Raw genomic sequence first — 19,610 nt, 5'->3', positions numbered from 1 at the left:
GCTAAATAGTCGACAAGAGTTGTGTTTGCTCACTGAGTTGACATCACAGCACAGCACAGAGCAAAAATGCAGGGCTGGCCAAGGTGCGGTGGATGGATGGAGTGAGAGGAGGGCGGCTGGAATGGCTCATCGACGCAGTTCTGAGTCAAATGAAAGTGTAGTTGTTTCACATCCCTGAAGTACATGTTATCAAGTTAGGCGGCATTGCTCTCCAGCCACACTCTGATCTCGTCCTCATTCCTCCGAATCCATTGAATGTTATTTTGTACAGTCTCCAGTGCCTGCTGCCTCGCCATCTCCCCAGCACCGGCATCGGGATTCAGACTGAAGAAATGCTCCATCTGCAAGATCAGCACACAGCAATAACTTCTAACTTCTGTAATGCCGCATCAAGCCACCATCCCCTTCTTAACCCTGCCAATGGCCATGTAAGAAAATACAATAAGTGACAAAGATGTTTTACTGTGTCAACAACAAATGCCATTGATCTGTGACAGACAAAGTATGTACTGTAGAGTAGGAGCGTTACGCTATCATCTGTCAACAATGCATGAGTACAAGTCAAAGATTCATGGGTTGGCTAAAATATGGCAAATATGGTCCAGGATCAGTGACGTGCAGTCATAGGAGAAAGGTCAAGATGGAGAAAAAAACAAATAACATAAAATAAATATACATTTTTGTCCATTGAACTGTATTATAAATGTAATATACTGTAATATAAATGTGATATCTATGTGAACTATAATATACATTTTCTGTATGATTCCCATCGTTTTTAACGTTTTATTCAGTAAAAATCATTGAATTTGCACATTTCCTGTTCAAATACAGGGCAGAAACCAAAGATGAGGCTGCCGCAAGCGTTTCTTCTCAGTTTAGCGCGCAAGCCCTGCCTAGCGTTTGTTTTTGTCAGCATGTCGCCAATCCTTTAAAGTGGCGGAGACATTTATTATACACCACGACTTTCTACAGCCTTGTCTCTAATGTAAATGTGGCATCATTATTCTTGGTAATCGGACAATAAAATACATAGAAACACATCGAAATATCCTAAACGGAGGTACTAGCAGTACTCGCTTCATCCTGAAGGGGTGGGGGTGTGCATGAGCTATAAGGTGCTTGTCACTGCCATCCTTCCATAGAGAGGAAAAGCTAGCTGGGTTTTGATTTGCATTGAAATGCATTAAAGATAATATCATTCTCTGCTAAATGAATGAATTTGATGGAATTAATGACCTTGAATGAATTTTTTTACCAAAGTGAATTCTCTGTTTCGACATGAAACAACTCCAAGTCAGTGCGTCCCCAGCCATGAAACTCACCGCACATCACTGTCATTGATATATGCCATCAACTCCAGACTATACAGTAAACTTTTTTCACACGCTTTGAACCCGGCTAGTTCATGGCTAAAAGAACTACAGTTCCCATGATGCTCACAGTTCAGATTTGGGAAGTAGTGAATTGGATCAGTAAAGTGGACGCTAACATCACATTGTGAAGTCTTATGCGGTGACTGTGTTTTAAGCTGACAAATCTTAAGTAAGTTTGATCAAGTGTAGAATTACTTCAGCTTCTGCTTGGACTGTGGCAGCTGTGGAACTCCGATGAAAAAAAGCATCTCACGAGCAATGTGGGTAGGATTACAGTGTGTCTTCCCGTGTAAATATCCTATGTTACAACGTGGACACCAAGTGCCGCCTACGTATATACTGTACGTACATTTTTTTGTCTTTAAATTTGGTGGGTGCAGCTTATATTCATGTGTGCTCAATAGTCCGGAATTTACGGTAGCTGAGTGTGTGTGTTGTATAATATATGCATTTGTGCATTTTAGAGACACCCTGTACAAAGTTGTAGTCCTCACCTTCCACAGCTGCAGCTCTGTGTTGTAGCTGGTTGAGAGTCGATTCAGAAGGCGTCCAAGGTTTCTATCGTTGATAGTATATCTGCACAAGGAAACACATTCATCAATAATCACCATAAATGAAGATCAAAAGCATCACAATCATGTGGCATCAGTGCTTGTTTGATAACAAGAATGTTCTCGGAAGGTCAATGTGTCCCCGTAATGTGAAAAATAAAAAAAGATCGTTTAAAACAATGCCTGCATGTCAGCTTTGTGTTATTAGCAGGGGTGTCACGAGACACACATGAGATTGGGTCTACGAGAACAAGATTTTAACTTTGCTTTTAAAAAAAGCACAATGAAAAAATTAATAACATATTATAATATGTTATGTGTTAATAATATATTGCAATCTGCTCGTGTATTTTCTACTACGTTACCTCGCATTGCTCCTCACGAGGCTACACTCTTCTGCACTGTGTATGTGTGTATGCTATCGGCCCCGCCTCCACCCACCCTCATCCGTTCACGACGTGGTTCTATGGAACAAACTCACCAAGGTGCTGAAACCAATGCACAGAGGGAACCCTCCTCCTGCCTGTTTGGAGGCCAGAGACGAGGAAAACAGACACACATGCACATGGCAATGTATAGGGGCTGGCAAAATTATTGAGATCATTTTCATTTATTGTGTGATTAATCAATACATTTATTATCATTTCAGGCATCGGCCCACGAAACATTTTTTTTTCTGAACGAGAAATCTTGTCACGTTTTAATCTCACAAGATCTTGCGACACCTTTTGTTATTAGCATTAACTGTTCAACTATTTCTTGTTAAATTGTGCTTTTCTTCTTTGTTTTTTTTCCCATTGTAATTGTATTTTCAGAATGTTACGCGGTCTAAATCACAAATGGCCTCTGAGCCACACTTTGGACACAGTAGCTGTAAAAGCCTTTATTTAAAATGAAAACACACATTTATAGCTTTTTATGGAACATTTTTATAAGGCTGTTTTGTGTCAACACAGATTTCCTTGACAGCATTTATGTACAGGATAGTCCCTTAATTTTATCTTGAATGATTTAATCTTTATTGCTGAGACAATATCACATTGCAGTAGTAATGCACATTGTTACTGTTCAACGGAGTCTCATGTTGTAAGATGGTTATCCATTAAGCATTCACAGCACGCCATTCACATGACCTGTTGTTATCGGTGTAGCATTGTTGCCGTGTAGTGTTTCTCACGTGTCTTTATTGCTTCATTGCTTCAAGTAGGGAGCAGCGAGAATGTCAAGACAAAGAAATGTTTTGGGCAATTACCTGCCAGCCGTGTGCAGTTTTTTATGTTTACTTTTAAAGCTGTGAACACAAAAGTTACAACGTTGTGTGTTTTGCGTCTTATTCCATTACTGTTACCCAGGGTGACGCGAAATGTGACCTTAAAGCTGAGGGAACTGTGATTATGGCATACCTAGAAGTAGTATACCTTGTGATTACTATGTCATGCGCAATCATTACAATCCATACTTCATTCTCTGGAAGGACTCTTTCAGCATTATAACTAGGGATGTCCGATAATATTGATATGCCTGATATTGGCATAAAAATGTAATATCAGTCAATATCGGTATCAGGATTTTACCTAATGCTGTATATGGGCCTATGGGCTGCATATGATGACCTCATCAAACCGCCTCTCAAGCGTTTTTTGTAGTGTTGGGCCACATCGACTCATACAACGACTTTGAACGTGAAGTCCAACTTTAAGCCTTTCAAACTCACGGGTCGGAGCTTCAGGACAAGATAAAAGGTATGGAAGATATAAATTCACTTTAAAATCTATATGCAGATGAAATTTCATTCAAATCTGACGGTGCAAAATATGTTAATTTTGGCCTGGAATTACATGCAATTTGTAGTTGCACAGTGTTGTTTACAGCCACACTGAGAAGCTAATTACTGATGCTGTATCCATTAGCTTCACAACAGGTATCTGTTGTTACACATATCGGTATCGGCTGATATCGGTATCGGAAATTGAGAGTTGGGCAATATATCAGCATATCGGCAAAAATGCCAATATTGGACATCCCTAATTATAACATTGATAATTTTCAGATATGTTATCCTTAACCTTTATTGTCTTCATTCACTGCTGAATGTCTCTTAAGATCAGTATACAGTCCTCACCAAGTTGTTTAATTTCTGTATTCCCTGAAGGTTTTTATTCGAATAAACATTGTGAGACGCGTCATCATACTATCATAAGCAGTAAAGTACAATAAATGTTCTATTATACATGTAGGCCTGTCACAATCATTGATAAATTGATTAGTCAAACTATAAAAACAAAAAGGAAGTTGATAGTTATGCCAGCCTCGATAAATTGACATGTGCATGCGTGCGTGTTTTATTTCCTTGTCTCTCTAAACCACACAGGCTGGATGACAAGCCGGTTCACTCTGCATCTGTCTGTGCACATTGGTTCTATAGCGGAATGAACGGAGAGCGTGAACCCTCATCACATTCAGTGTCTTTGTAGAGGCGGGGCTACTAGTGAGTGGATACAGCGTGCTAGCAGCAGGTTACCCTCGTGAGCCAGCATATGCTAACATGAATGAAGGCACAGAAGCAGTGGTTTCTACGGCGAATGCCACAGCCCCAGTGTGGGAATATTTCGGTTTTAGTATGAACAAGGTGAGCGCATGAACACCGACGACCGACACCGACAGTTTTCCCAACTGGGAAAAAAATTGTTGCCTGCAGCGGAGCCTTCGTCCCGACAGGCAACGCTTACTGAGGCATTTGGTCGGCAAAGTAAATATAAACAAAACAGTGCAAAATGTGTCAAAGTGTTGTTCGCTAAGTGTTGTTGTTCGCTATGTTAAGCCTTCCTGTTAAGGAACAATACCCAATGCTCATTATTTATTCAAGTGCAATTTTGTTTACAGAGTCTCCATTTTATTGATATTGTATTTATTGTTGCGTGTGCTTTTAATTGGCGTGAGAGTTTTTTCCTAACAGAGACATGGTCTATTTTTTTATTGTTTTTGTTTATTATTGTGACTTTTGCTTAAGTGCAATTTCTGTTACATTTTTTTTGTTTTGTTTTGCTTTTTTACATTCATGATGCAGTTTGTTTAATTTATTTTATTTAAAAGCTCTTGACATTCCAATTACACTGTTAAATACTCTTGAGAGTGAAGTTGATTGCTTTTGATATGATGTACTAGCATGGCATATTATGCCATATAAATAATGCAAAAATGGTCTCAAAAAATGTCAATAATATCGATTATCGACAATAACTTGTAGGACAATTACCGACAAGCAAAATGTGTTATCGTGACAGGCCTAGATACGTGTCAGCTGTGTAGCAATGACCTGTTAACCAGGTAGTCCCAGTTGAGAGTGGTCCAGTCCCAGGCCATGGTCTGACCCAAAGAGTTGTAGGACACGTATCTGACGAGGGTAAACAGATCCTGGCTTCTCACCACACTTTCATCTTTAGAGGCCTCAAGGAGCCTGTTTGTCAAAAGAACAGTTATATAGTACTTTACATTTTCAGTGTTCATTTCCCCAAGAGCTACTTGCGTATAACAAGCTACTAACCTGTTTTTCTGTTAAAGTGAAAGCTTTACTGGATCTAACTTTGATTTTAGGGCGACAGTATATAATAACATAAACATACTGACATTCATATATTCAATCAGATTAAATTAAATGTGTCTCTAGATTTCTCCTGTTTTAACAGTAAGTAAGTGATGAAAAAATAATAATGATAATTAACTATGATATAATAAGTGAATACAGTAATCTCTCTTTTATTGCAGTTTATTAATTCCATACACAACCATGATAAGTGACTTTCTGCGAAGTAGGATTCCTTATTTATAAATGGAATACCGTAAATTCCTCTGTATAAGCCACTATGTTTTTCTTAAACTTTGAACCCTGCGGCTTATACAGCAGTGCAGGTAATTTATGGATAAATTCTAATCTTGTGAAATCTTCTTTACTTCACAACTACTACTTAATTGTTGAAACACTGTGTTACTCGCGATAGCTCTTACTTTGGCAGGAGCCGATCATGAGCTATCAGTGCACTCACAACAAGCTTGTCAACCGATTGGAAACCATAGGAGGTCAGTGTATACCTGTATATACCAGTACAACAACATCACAGTCTGACTCATGGTGTCATCTTTCAAAGAACACTTCACTACAAATACTAAATTCATCACACAACAACTTAACACTCAAAAGGTGTATATACAAATATACAAACATGTTCTAATATGGCCTTCGGGTCCTCTGGCTCCTTGTGGTGCACAGAAGCAGCATTGCAGCGCCATATTCTATGCTCCTCCAATGAAATGGTTTTCTCAAACAAAATGCATTATGGGAAAACTAAAATGTTGTGGGTTTTTTTCATATTAAAGGCAAATTGATATATTTTTCAATATTTGTGAGTATAACTTATAACGTTTGAGTGTTAAGTTGTTGTGTGATGAGTTTAATGTTGTTTGTAAGATTTAGACAGTGAGTCAGACTGTTGTAATGACCTCCTGCAATTTCCAATGGGTTGACAAGCTCATTGTGAATTTTTTCGTAGCTGATGATGATCCTGTCAAATAACAAGCCGACTGGTCCGCACGGACTCTTGCGCACCACAATATGCCATTTTATGGCGTGGACATGTGCGGCTTATACACCGGTGCGGCTTATATAAGAACAAATCTGTTTTTTTTCTCAAAATGTCGTGGGTGCGGCTGATACACCGGAATTTACGGGAGTTTCATGGGAAGACCATAGAAAACCTGTTTAAATAGGAGGGTTAATATTATTAGAGTCCTCTAGACATGAAATAACACCCCTACAGTCATCTTTACACTCTCTTTACCCAATATAGTCGACATATTTAGAGAAAATAAAACATTTAGAAGATATTAGTAAGACTCATGGTCATGTGTGTTCTGGATGTGTGGGCAGGAAGTGACATCGGTGGTTGAGTTTTAGCTTAGCGTGGGTTACAGCCAGTAGCTCATGTTTTTATTAGGGGTTTTTATTAGGGATTATCTTTGACTGTTGTGAGATAATTCAAACCTGCAAAAAAAAGCCTGTTGTTCCACCAATCAAGTCTGGTGCTTGTGTGTCTCACTGAACATTACAGTAGCATTACTGACACCTAGTGACCAGTGTAGAATACTACATATCATCACAACATCTTTGAATGAGTCTCCTGAATGCCTCATATTTGTATTTTTGTTCATTTAGCCATTTGTGTGCCTGGGTTTTAGGCAAGAAATGTGTAACATTTGGTTAATATGTATATTTTTTTACTAATAATAGGTCGTATTTAACCATGAAACAGCTTCATTTGTTAATATATTTTTGAAAACTGTGAAATTCAAAGTGCGAAGTGGCGAACCTTGCAATATCGCGGTTCGATTATTGCTCCCTTGTTTTTCATTAATTAATTCATTTATAAATTATGGCTGTTTTGTGGTAGAATGTGGTCTATTATTAGTCAAAACATTTTGAAATACAGGTGATATGTAGTATTCTGGTCACTGGGCGGCAGTAATGACGCAAAACATTGACAAGATGTTACCTTACATTACAAGAAATACATTTGAGGCTAATTGCTAGCTTGTTAGCTCGCGACCATTTCGAGTCCTTGCAGCAAAAGAGTTGCACTGTGTGATGTAAAAAATGCATAATAGGAGTGTAAAGGTGACTATAGGTGTGTTATTTCATGTCTGCAGGGCTCTAATAATGCTAAAAACTGTATTTAGAAAGTCCTAAGCAGGTTTTCTATGCTCTACTGTAACTATGAAAATATTCAATTTATTAACATTGAATCCGATATCGTGGAAATTCATTCATCGCAGTCGGGTCTGGAACCAACTGACTGTAGTATAATTTTCGAGTCAACTGTTAGCGTGCAACATTTCAATTACCTCCAGAGAAGCTGGACATTTTGGACAGACGCCAGTCCATACAGCAGCTTGTCCTTTTCCTGAGCCAAGGTGGCCTTTTTGTACCTCAGAAGCATAATGTTCCATTTTGCTTCTGCATCTTCTTCTGCGCTCTTCATGCCATAACGATATACCAGCAGCCTCAGGTTCACTGCCACATTGCTGGGAACAAAAAAGAATCATGTAATGTAGCCGTCACTGGGGAGGACTGCTCTTAAATCACATTGTTACAAAGAACCATTTTGCATTGTTAGTTTGGCTTTACAGGCTTTTATACCATACCTGAGACTTCCATTAATCCACTGGTCAAAAATGTGTGATGCTTCATCGAGTATATCCTGATCTCCCATTTGACAAGCAATGCTGAGCACAGTCTCCCGCAGTAACCTGTAAACAATAGTGCTACTGTTACAGCTACCTAGTTTGGAATGTAAAATGCCAGTGAACATGTTGTCTTGATGAGTCTGCTGTACCTCTGCCTCTGTGTTCCTTCATCATTCCAACCAAGCTGAGATGAAATGGCTTTTACGTGGTCGCGAAAAACTTTCTAGTAAAGAGCGGGGAAAAAAATTAGAACTAACTTAGCATGATAATAGATTTCATAGTTTCACTCAAAATTATTCCAACCACATTGTGCATTCTTTTTTTGCAGTAGTTTGCAATCAACCAGCAAAGCAGAAAACAAGGGATGTTCGATAATATCGGCACACCGATATTATTGGCCTGATATTGGCATAAAAATGTAATATTGGTCAATATCATTTTTTTTCCCTTGTAATGAAAGCCACTGCTGAATTTAATGCCTAATGTAGTTAATACTTTACACCAGGAGATGGTGGACATCTGTAGCTTCAATCTGAGCAACATTTGTGGGCGTGTTTCGATGCTTTAGTAGTTTAGTAGTTTATAGACTTTGAAGCCCCGAGTGCATGCAGCAGCGAGGCAGCTCGCCATAAGAGTCCACATGCAGCACATACTTGAGCCGATGCTTTGCGGAGCCGTGCTTCGGGGTGGCAGGACGTGATGGGTTGTCAAAACACCGCTAATGGTGTGGGGGGTAGTGGGAATGTAAAAAAACGATGAAATTGCAGCAGGCAGACGCGGTACGAGACTCCTTCATTCATTGGGGCGCTGCAATTACGTCAGCCTCCCTCTGGCCTCTGGGCTCCTCTGGCTCCCTCTGGTGGACAGAGACAGCATTGCAGCGCCATCCACCATTTTCTATGGTGCTTGTCCGCACGGACACGTGCGGCTTATACACCGGAGCTTACGGTAATCATGTTGACTTGTACTAATAATAACAACACATTACTTCATTCAAAAAGACATTTCATGTAACATTTCTGCTCATGAGGCTACTTTTGATAGAAAAGACAATTCAAATTGAAAATCAAGGACAGTCAAAATAAGACAGCAAGGAACTATATCCAGAACTTCCTACAATGACAATGAAGACATTGTTGCTATTCCGTCCAAGATGAGATGTTTGGCGACAACCAAACAATGGACAGTAAAAACACATTACATCAAACAAGCTCCAGGCTCCGATGGTGGATCTGTATTCATTTTGCGCTTTTCTTTGTTTTATACACAGATAGTAAATTAAACTAGATTAAATTAATATAATATCGGTCAACTAACCGTTGCAACTCTAAAAATGAATGTCCAGTATGGCTTCACGCTATCATATTTTCCAAAAATATACTAATTACTAAATCATGCTGTTGTGTGGTTGATTACAACCTATTATTAGTCAAAAAATATGCATTTTGGAACAAATTATTGCCAAAATTATGCATTTCCAAGCATAAAATTGACTAGCTGAAATAAAATACAAACACAAGGCATTCAGAAGACACATTCAAAGACGTTGTGAATGATATGTACTGTAGTATTCTACACCAGTCACTAGATGTCAGTAATGTTACTGTGAGACACACAAGCACCAGACTTGATTGCAGGCTTTTGCAGGCTCAACAGGCTTTTGTTGCAGGTTTGAATGATATCACAACTGGCACAATTCAATTATAAAACTCCCTAATAAAAACATGAGCACCTGTTGCGGCCGTAACCCACACCAAGCTAAAACTCAACTCTGAAACCCCTGTCACTTCCTGTCCGCCTTCCACTCAGCTCCCCTAGCGCCGGAACACATTTATAGCAACACACACACGCATGAGCCTTATTGTGGTCTGAAATGGCTCATTTTCTCTTATTATGTCCACTATATTGAGTAATACAAGTGTACGGTGATTACAGGGGTGTTATTTCATGCCTAGAGGGCTCTAATAATGTTAAAAACCCTATTTAGAATGTTGTAAACAGGTTTTCTATGCTCTAAATACAAAATTATTCCATTTACAAATAAGGAATCCTACTTTATCACGGTCTGGAATCAATTAACCGCAATAAACGAGGGAGTACTCACGTACTCAAGTACACATATGCAATTATATAATTTAAATACAAAGACATTTTATTGCTCACCCACCTGAAACTTTGGATAGAGAGCAGCATTGCCTGACAGCATGTCTCGAACATACGCGATAGAGGAGGCCACACGATCCCATACGATGTAGTCAGTCTCATTTGTTAAGTACCCGGTAAGGTTGAAGGCGTGGCCATAGTCTATGATGTCTGCCCTGAACAATGACATAAAATGACATTTTATGCAGGTGAGTAAAATGTTGTTTGCACTGTGTAATTATAATCCATACGTTACCTTGCCAGAGCAAATACATCATCAATGTAGCTTGTGCGATCAGCTGCATCAAACTCCTGTTTCAACAAGGAAATAAAAATGTGTTTCGAGTCATTCAGTCATGCAATTCCATGACAGTAACTATAAAACACATTTAAAACAACAACCTTGACCAAAGTGCTACACAGAGATGACAATTTACACATTTCAAATAAATCATTAAGGGCCCCAAATGAACATGATATTTATGCCCATTAAGTCATTCAATCCCAGCCATTTTTCAAAAAACAACCCCTACGGTACCGGCCATTTTAGACGATTTTGACTGATCTGTCAAGGCACAAAGGATATTGTGTTCTATTACTATATAAACATGGAACCTACCAAAAGAAAGATTAGTCTCCTGTCTTTCATCAGAAAAAAAAAATTGGGTCCTCCCTTTTTCCTTTAGTAATCAGCAGTAGAACATAGGTAAGTTTCAGAAAAACATCAGTTCCCGACTAGAAAAGGGAGAAAACCAGCTTTTTGTGAAAAGATTCATTTCAAGCATAGCTTTCATTTTGACACAAGTATTTTTTGCTTTTGTGACAGACAGAAGATAAACAACACAAAATAAGGGTTGTTTACATCAAAACAACAATTTATTTACAAATATAACACCATGAACTATTTACAATTTTCACATTAGGAACTCAACTATGTGTGTGCAAGCGTGTGTGTGTGTGCTAGTGCATGTGTGCGCGTGTGTGTGTGTGTGCAGGCGTTACGAGGCGTAACCCTCTGCATGCTACAATCCTCCACGCTCTCTCACTTCCTCCTTTCTGTCATGTGTGTTTTTTCCGTCCACATGATCTCTGCTGAGCTCTCATCAAATGCACTGTGGCCGTTTGTCTGGCTTAAAGTTGCTCTGAAGTGAAATCCATTAGTGGAGAGTTGCATCATCACCCTTTTTTGCCTCTAGCGCAAAAAAAACCCTAAAAGATGTATAATTACGTTGTTGGGCTTAGGGGTTTTGGGTTTAGAAAAACGTATAACTACGTCTTTGGCATTGAATGAGTTAATGATGTATTGTACTGTACTGTATATTAACTGCATATTTTAGTTTCAGGAAGAAGCAGCGCCTCCAGGATTTTGTTGGTGATTGTTGCGGCCTAAAATGCCTAATTTCACTGCACCTTTTTCAAAAAGTTGCGGCAAAAGTTGCGATGGTTTGAGGCATATGTTTTTCAACATGTTCTTTTATGAATTTGTTATCACTGTTTTAAGTGCATTTTATGACTTTAGAGGAAAACTGCACTTTTTTAAAAAATGTTGCCCATCATCCACAATCCTTATGTGAAACATGAACACATACAGTATTTATTTCCCTTTTGTGTGCATTCAAACGAGAGAAAACGAGTTAGTATGAGCCAGCTAACACTGCACGTCATGGGAGCTACCTATTTTGACAATAAAGCCCTCTAAAAAAACCCTCTAATAACTTTTTATCATTTTATGTACATGCTGTGATCGTGCATTAACAGGTACACTGATGATAACATGTAATACTTACACTATCTTGCCATATTTTGATGGTTTAAAACACTACCAGAACTTCTTTCCTAGGTGCATTGATTTCACATAGCCCATAGGAGCTAAGGCTACTTCCGTCAACAGCAGCGACGACACTTACAATGTCCGCTCTCATCGGGATGGCTGTGTCTTTCAGTCTTTCAGTCCTCAGGTAAAAACTGCTGACAGCAAACGGGCATCTTCATAGCGAGATTGAGAGCTAGTAGTATCCACTCTTTCGTCTGCCCCGTTGCAGTGGCTTGAGACGTCGTGTGTGACACTGAGACTACCAAGGCGTTGTGTTACTGCGCCAGATAAGTATAGTTTTTCGTGTTAGCTGCTACAATAACAACATCGCTGTAGCTTGGTTAATGTACAGGTCAGTTGTGTAAATGGAACACTGTTGGGGATTTTTTAGAGCCTTTTTTTCAGGCTTTATGGTCGAAATAGGTGCCTCTCGTGGCGTTCACTGTTAACTTGTTTTCTCTTGTTAGAACGTACAGAAAAGGGAACGAAATATGTGTTCATGTTTCACATAAGGATTGTGGATGATGGGCAAAGGATTTCAACAAATCTAACAAAATATGCTTTATTTATTTCAATTTGATTGCGTTGCTAAGTTTAAAGTATAAGTTGTTCTCTGTTGCAACTCAGACAGAACAGAAGCTGACAAACAGAAGCGTTCGCTGGCAACCACCGTCAACCAAGGTCAACGCATAAAAACGCATGAAGTGCGTAACAAAAAAACATTAAAAGTACATAATAAAAACAATCGCTAGTTGTTCATCAGCCTCAGTGTTCATCTACAAAGTGACAAAGATAGGGTGACCATATTTTCATTAGCGAAAACCAGGGCACTCGCTCTGCCAATGAGATATGCAACTTTTAACTACACTAAGTCCCCAACTAACGAACACAATTGGTTCCAGACGACCGTTCTTATGTTGAATTGTTTTTAAGTAGGGGAAAAGGTAATATTAGCAATGATATAGGTACTACATGTACGTGTATACATATACAGTATATGTGTATGTATGTAAATATGAGTTTGGATGCAGTAGTAATATTAAACGAGGATAATTAATGAAAAAACAATAATAAAAGTGATATAATAATACGTAATGATAAATGTTATTTACCTTTGAAGAGGAGTGGTCGAGCATACGTTGTTGTGGTGGAGTTGGAGGAGGAGTTATTGAAAAAAGGACAAAATATCGTCGTGGTTAGACTCTTCTAAAAGAGGTAGTGTTCTGTGGGTGGTGTAGAATTAAGCAGGCCTATTAACTCTTCATAAACCTTAATCACATGCTCTGTCCGGGTTGTATCATACAACTACAATGTAGCTTTCTAACCCAGGCGTCTGTTGGTCCCATTAGCAGTGTTACAGTGCCCTCTGCTGGTCAAGCATTTAGCAGTATAAATATGGACTTATAAGGCAAAACACATGAAAATATAGAGTAGTCGGCTTGTGTTCATATCTCCGAAAGTCGGATGTTCGTTAGTAGGGAACTTAGTGTATTTATTTTTGCCTTATGATTTCACTAAAGGTTGTCGAGTAATCTGAAGCTTGTTGTTTGGATTAATCGAGAAATCGATGAGGCTCTGGTGAGGCTCGGTGAGGCTCAAATTAATAGGAACCAAACGCAAACAGTTCGTGGTTTGGGCCGCATCATATCACAATAGAGGCAAAACTCACTTTTTTCCAATGACAAAGCTGATGTGTGTGAATATCTTGTTTTGACAGGTCAAAATTAACCCCCAGCGAGGTTAAGGTTTTCAATCTTCTACCAGCCTGTGGTTGCCAGTGCCCTATACTTGGCTGTGGTTTGTTGGGGGAGCAGCACCAGCAAAAAGGACATAAACCCGATGGACAAACTGATCCGGAAAACCGTGCAAGTTACCCGCACTCAGTTGGAGGCGTTTGTAACAGTGAGAGACAGGAGGACACTGGACAAACTGCTATCCATCAGGGACAACACCACTCCTCTACTCCATCAGACAATAGAGGGGCAGCAGAGCTTATTCTCCAACAGACTCCTCCAGTTCTGTTCCCACAGTAAAAGCTACAGGACTTGATTTATTCCATCCAGATCTACAATACCTCCCCTGCCTGTAAAAGGTAACTCACAACATTATTGCGCTGTATTGTAAATTTACTTGTATTTACCATGTTTCTACACAACATTTGCAAATATGCAAATCTTGTTTATCTTATATTCCTTTATTCTTTTTATATATCTTATATTATTTTCATTGTATTATTTGATTCACATTGCATTGCATTTTATTGAAGTGTTTGTCTTTTTCTTCTGCAATTGAGCTACTGTAACCGAGCAATTTTCCTTGTGGATCAATAAAGTCTGTCTAAGCCTAATAGGTCTGCTTTCATGGATGACTAAGGAAATTAAAAACGATTCACATCTGAGAGGCTGAAATCATCATATTTACATTTTTTAATTAAAAAATGATTGGATATCCGATTAATTGCCGCAGCTCTAATTTCAAAACATTTAACGTATGCGCCCTCTGCAATTATAGAATTGTTTTTTTACAAAATACTATCTACAACCAAATTCACAAATTCAGATAGGCTTCTCAGAGGTTCACACAGTAATAGCTCTCTTTCCAAGTCTTGCTTGACAAATAACTAACTAAAAAATACAAAATAATACTAGCTATATTAGCAAATGCTGCTGGTCAATTTAATGGCCCAGTGAAGCGCGTGCATAAGCCGATGTGTAAAGACGTACCAAGTGGTTGTTTTGAAGCTGCTGGCTAATAGCGTTCCACATGCGGTCTTCATGGTTGACTCGGTAGAATCCTATGTGATCATTGTTGACCTTCAGCAGACCATCCACTGAAGGTGAGTAGCCGTTTACAACATGCTCTGCAAAACATGAAAAGATGTGAGTGAAAGCTAAAACCCAGATCATTTCAGTGGGATTTACGTCTTAAAACTTGGCTTTGAGAGGCTGGCCAGAAAAAGACATCGCCAACATAACATTTTTCTTCTATACTGTAAATGTGAAAATGTAGAAATCTTTGTTTCTGGGTAAGCGTAAATAAAGATGCTTGTCGGTAGAGGAATGACACTGCTAGTGCTAGTGCTAGTGCTAGTGTTAGCTTTCAAACGCTGCTAAATTTGTGTGTTTTGTGTTATGAAAGTATTCATCACATATGCTGGTCTTAGACTGTTTATTTAGTATCGACATTTGCCCATTTCAGTGCTTGTGGTTTCAATTGTGTTCTGTTTTCCAAAAACTGGCCTGGCCGAGCTTTTCACTGACATTCTTTCGGTTACATGGATATATAGCATGTGTATATTGTTCCGCGTATCAGTTACCATTAGGGCTACAACTAACGGTTATTTTCTTAGTCAATTAATCTGAAGTTTGTTGTTCCGATTAATCTGATTAATTGGTTAGGCCCCAGACGGACCAAATCAATATGAACCAAACACAAACAGTTGGTGGTTTGGCCGGAAACATATCAGAAAAGACTCTTTTCACTCTTTTCCAAAGTCAAAGCTGACGTATAATAGGTCACATTTGAGAGGCTGAAATCAGAGGATATCCATCCATCCATTTTCTATACCGCTTCTCCTCTTTAGGGTTGCGGGGGCATGCTGGAGCCTATCCCAGCTGACTTCGGGCAACAGGCGGGGTACACCCTGGACTGGTTGCCAGCCAATCACAGGGAACATATAGACAAACAACCATTCACACTCACATTCATACCTATGGACAATTTAGAGTCTCCAATTAACCTAACATGCATGTTTTTGCAATGTGGGAGGAAACCAGAGTACCCCGAGAAAACCCACACACGCACGGGGAGAACATGCAAACTCCACACAGAAATGCCCAAGGGAGAATCGAACCCGATCTCCAGACTGTGTTGGCCAACATGCTAACCCAACATGCTAACCCGGCCCATCAGAGGATATTTACATTTAAAAATAAAAAACAATTCATCGAATACCAAAAGTGTTGCTGATTAATTGAGTAAACCGATTAATCATTGATTAATTGTTGCAGATCTAGTTACTATAGCAACACTGACGCAACCTAGCTGATGCCAGTACAGGCTGGAGGTTGGAGAGACTATGAATAAATTGTATTTTTACATTATAACCCAGAGTCAAAAGCAGACAGGAGACCAAAGGGTACTATTTTGGGACTATAAGCCCTCTCACCCTGCTTGGGAAAGTGAGTCAAGCTCTTTCAGTACCCCAAATTTCAGAGTTTTAACAGCATTTTTTGGTCCCCTGGTCATTTAACATGGTACCATCTCTTTAGCTTCACCAGGGTTTTAGCGAGTGTCTGTCAAGGTTCAGGTGCTTTGTGGATTGTTCATGGAATATGGTGTCCAGGGCCTTAAAATCATGGTAGCAGCTTGGTTTGCGAGTAAATCAAACTCGTTCGTCGTGAATATTGTCATATATTCTGTTCATTATTTCAACTGAGAACATTTTTAGGTGCAGCCATGGTGTGTTGGGTGTCGAGTAGCAAAATAATGTGTCTATCTCACCCTCATTCAGGTACGAATCAGAGTAGAACCCCTGCTTCTACCCATCAGATGGCACTGGCAGTCAGTAAACCCACAAATACCATACAGACAAGCTAACAATGAATGAAGTAGGGCATCCTACCTGTGCTGCTCATGTTAAACATGGTTGACATGTTCTTATCACTCCTCAGAGAATGCCATTTGACCGGGATCGTCCATGTGTAACTGTGGTAAAAACAGTTAAATACATTATGATCAAATACTGTAACACGGTACATCTTTAACTCTTTAGTCCTCCAGAAATTCGCTGGATTTTTTTGTGATTGCTAGTACAGGTTTTATCCCCAATTTTTATTATATTAAAATTTCCAAACGTTTTCTATGATTTGTCAGGTTCAATGAAGAAATTGTGAAATGTTGATAGTTGGGGTGGTCCGACCCGAACCGGTATGGGTTGGATACGGGCCAAATTTAAGAAGGTATCGGAAAGGTACTAGTATCGACAGATACACCACGTTCAAGATTGGCATCGAACAGGAAAAGTGGTATCAAACCATCCCCAGTTGATATGACGATGCTGTGGAGATGTTTAATTGTTCAAGTGTTCCTTTTGTATTTCTTACCCAAGAGGTGAAGGGGGCTGGTTGGCATCAGCATTAGGATCCAGGAGGAAGCGCTTTTGGCTCAGTTTGGCATTTGCTTCTGTGACAGTGAGGTCCACTACTGGATAGCCCATCTGTTTGGTCCATGTGTCCATAACCTCTGCAACTGGCAACCCACTCACCTATGCAGATGAGAATGTCTGTTGTGTAAGGATGAGTGCCCAATAGAAAGTGCTCATCAGATATAAGCTTCACCACACATTTGCAAGGGAAGCCCAAAAGTTGGCTGTCTTGGCGTTCTTGAAGTAGTAGTCTTTTAAATATTTCTGTTGGAACAAGAAAGAAGACTAAATTTACTCAAATCTGAGAACAATGCATTTTAGTCCATTTGAAAAAACACTTCCATGGACCCACTGTCTGTTTGTATGATAACTTCCGGTGTATAATTCGTTACTTTTTTGTCATGCTTTCAACCCTGCGGCTTATACAGTGATATTGTCATGTTCTGCATTCTGCTCTGCTGCCCTCTGCTGTTTTTGTGTTGCAGCACATCCCTGAACATGACCCAGACCTAATCACACACACCTGCAGCTCATTACCTCCTCCCTTCTTAAGCTGCAGCCAAACAATCTACCAGTGCCAGATTGTACTCCTTTACTTCCTGACCTCCCGTTCCTTGCTACCGCTCAGTCCGGCTCCACTACCTTTTCCCTGCTTTCTGGCCCGCTACCTGTACTTGTACTTGCTTGCTCAGTATTTACTAGTGTTTTCCTGTTGGTTTGCCTTCAGCGTTTTTCTGTTGTTACTTCTAGTTTTTTCCTGACAGCCTTCTGCTGTCAGTGTTTTATGTTTGTTACCCAGAGTGGATTTTCCTTTGTTGTACTTTACCTGTTTGGACTCTTTTTGTTATTAAACTTTATTTTGTATTTTGAAGTCGTCCTAGTCTTGCGTTGGGATCCTAATTTTCCTGCTGTGGCTTCTGCCACTCGTGACAGAACAATCTGGCCAAGATGGATCCCGCAGACATGGAGCACTTCCGCTCGGCCCTGGCGCATCAAGGCCAACTAGTCGGTGGTCACGAGAAGTCTCTCCAAGGCATCATGGAGGCCATATCGGTGCTATCCGCTGGAATGGATGCCCTAAACCAGCGCCTTGCCAGTACCTCCTCTCACCCGCCACCAGAGGTCGGTACGTCCCCACACACCTTGGATACACCTAATGGCGCAGCTGCACACGCACCTGTGCCTCATCAGCAGCGTGAGCCAAATATTCCTCACCCTTCTCGCTTCTCTGGAGACTCGGACTCCTGCAACCAGTTCTTACACCAGTGTTCTCTCGTGTTTGACCAGCAACCCACCACGTACTCATCGGACCAATCTAAGGTAGCGTTCATAATGAGTTTACTCTCGGGTAGAGCCGCTACGTGGGCTATGGTTGCGAGCACGTCTATGCCTGCCATACGCACCTCCTTACCTATGTTCCTAGAAGAAATGAGATGTGTGTTTCATCACCCCATTCGGGGAATGGAAGCAGCTAGTCAGCTATTAGATATGAAGCAGAGAGGACGCCCAGTGGCGGATTTTTCAATTGACTTCCGTGTGCTCGCTGTAGAGAGTGGGTATCCCGATACCGTCCTTCGAAGTATTTTTCGCAAGGCACTCGACGCACACATTAAGGATGAGTTAGTCGCCAAGGACAACACTACTTCCCTTAACGGCCTTATTAACTTGGCTATTGAATTAGAGAATCGCATGAAGGAAAGGGTGAGAAAGTACGCCAAGGAGGGATACTACGGCAGGGTGTCGACCCCGACAAGGATACCATTTCCTCCTCCGGAGGGACAGACGCTCGAACCAGGCATCGGGGACGCTGTGGCCGCACCGCCAGAGGTTCCTATGCAACTCGGAGGACGACGCCTCGCCGCCGAGGAAAGAGCACGTCGTCGCAAGCTGGACCTGTGCCTCTACTGCGGTAATCCGGGGCATCGACTCTTCCAATGCCCTATTCGACCCCATCGTCACCAGGGATCGACTCCTGGATCAGCAGCGGAGCCGAAGCTTAAACCCAGGAGCAACCAACCTGTTCCGGAGGACAGCCCAGTCATGGGGAGCTGTGAGTATCTCCAGAACTCAGCCACTACAGCAGAGGAAGTTCCCTTCAAGAGACTTCTAATTAAGGGAATAGTCATTAACAAGGGTAGTAGCATTGACATAGCCGCCCTTATTGACTCGGGCGCTGATGACTGTTTTTTGGACACAGCGTTTGTTCTCAAAAATAATATCAGTATGATTAAGTTGCCTGCTAGTAAAGAGGTCTGGTCTTTGGATAGGCGCTTCCTGGCGGCCATTACACACCAAACCGAACCGCTTACTCTCCATCTCTCAGGTAATCACTCCGAAACCATCCG

General features: G+C 40.4%; 1 protein-coding gene across 1 annotated transcript in view; it reads right to left on the bottom strand.

The window, feature by feature from the left end:
- Positions 1-80: 80 nt before the first annotated feature.
- Positions 81-19,610, bottom strand: part of enpep (glutamyl aminopeptidase) — a 31,625-nt gene continuing 12,095 nt past the window's right edge. The window contains exons 9-20 of the mRNA XM_054797708.1: positions 17,464-17,529; positions 17,225-17,385; positions 16,744-16,826; positions 14,843-14,979; positions 10,563-10,618; positions 10,332-10,482; positions 8,314-8,387; positions 8,123-8,227; positions 7,823-8,002; positions 5,244-5,384; positions 1,871-1,952; positions 81-341 (exon numbers count right to left, since the gene is read on the bottom strand). Coding sequence (XP_054653683.1) covers positions 195-341; positions 1,871-1,952; positions 5,244-5,384; positions 7,823-8,002; positions 8,123-8,227; positions 8,314-8,387; positions 10,332-10,482; positions 10,563-10,618; positions 14,843-14,979; positions 16,744-16,826; positions 17,225-17,385; positions 17,464-17,529 — 1,383 coding nt within the window. The 3' untranslated portion in view covers positions 81-194. The remainder of the gene's footprint in view (positions 342-1,870; positions 1,953-5,243; positions 5,385-7,822; positions 8,003-8,122; positions 8,228-8,313; positions 8,388-10,331; positions 10,483-10,562; positions 10,619-14,842; positions 14,980-16,743; positions 16,827-17,224; positions 17,386-17,463; positions 17,530-19,610) is intronic.

Source organism: Dunckerocampus dactyliophorus, chromosome 13 (genome assembly GCF_027744805.1).
Source record: "Dunckerocampus dactyliophorus isolate RoL2022-P2 chromosome 13, RoL_Ddac_1.1, whole genome shotgun sequence".
Classification (NCBI taxonomy): domain Eukaryota; kingdom Metazoa; phylum Chordata; class Actinopteri; order Syngnathiformes; family Syngnathidae; genus Dunckerocampus; species Dunckerocampus dactyliophorus.
This window is presented reverse-complemented; position numbering and strand designations above follow the sequence as displayed.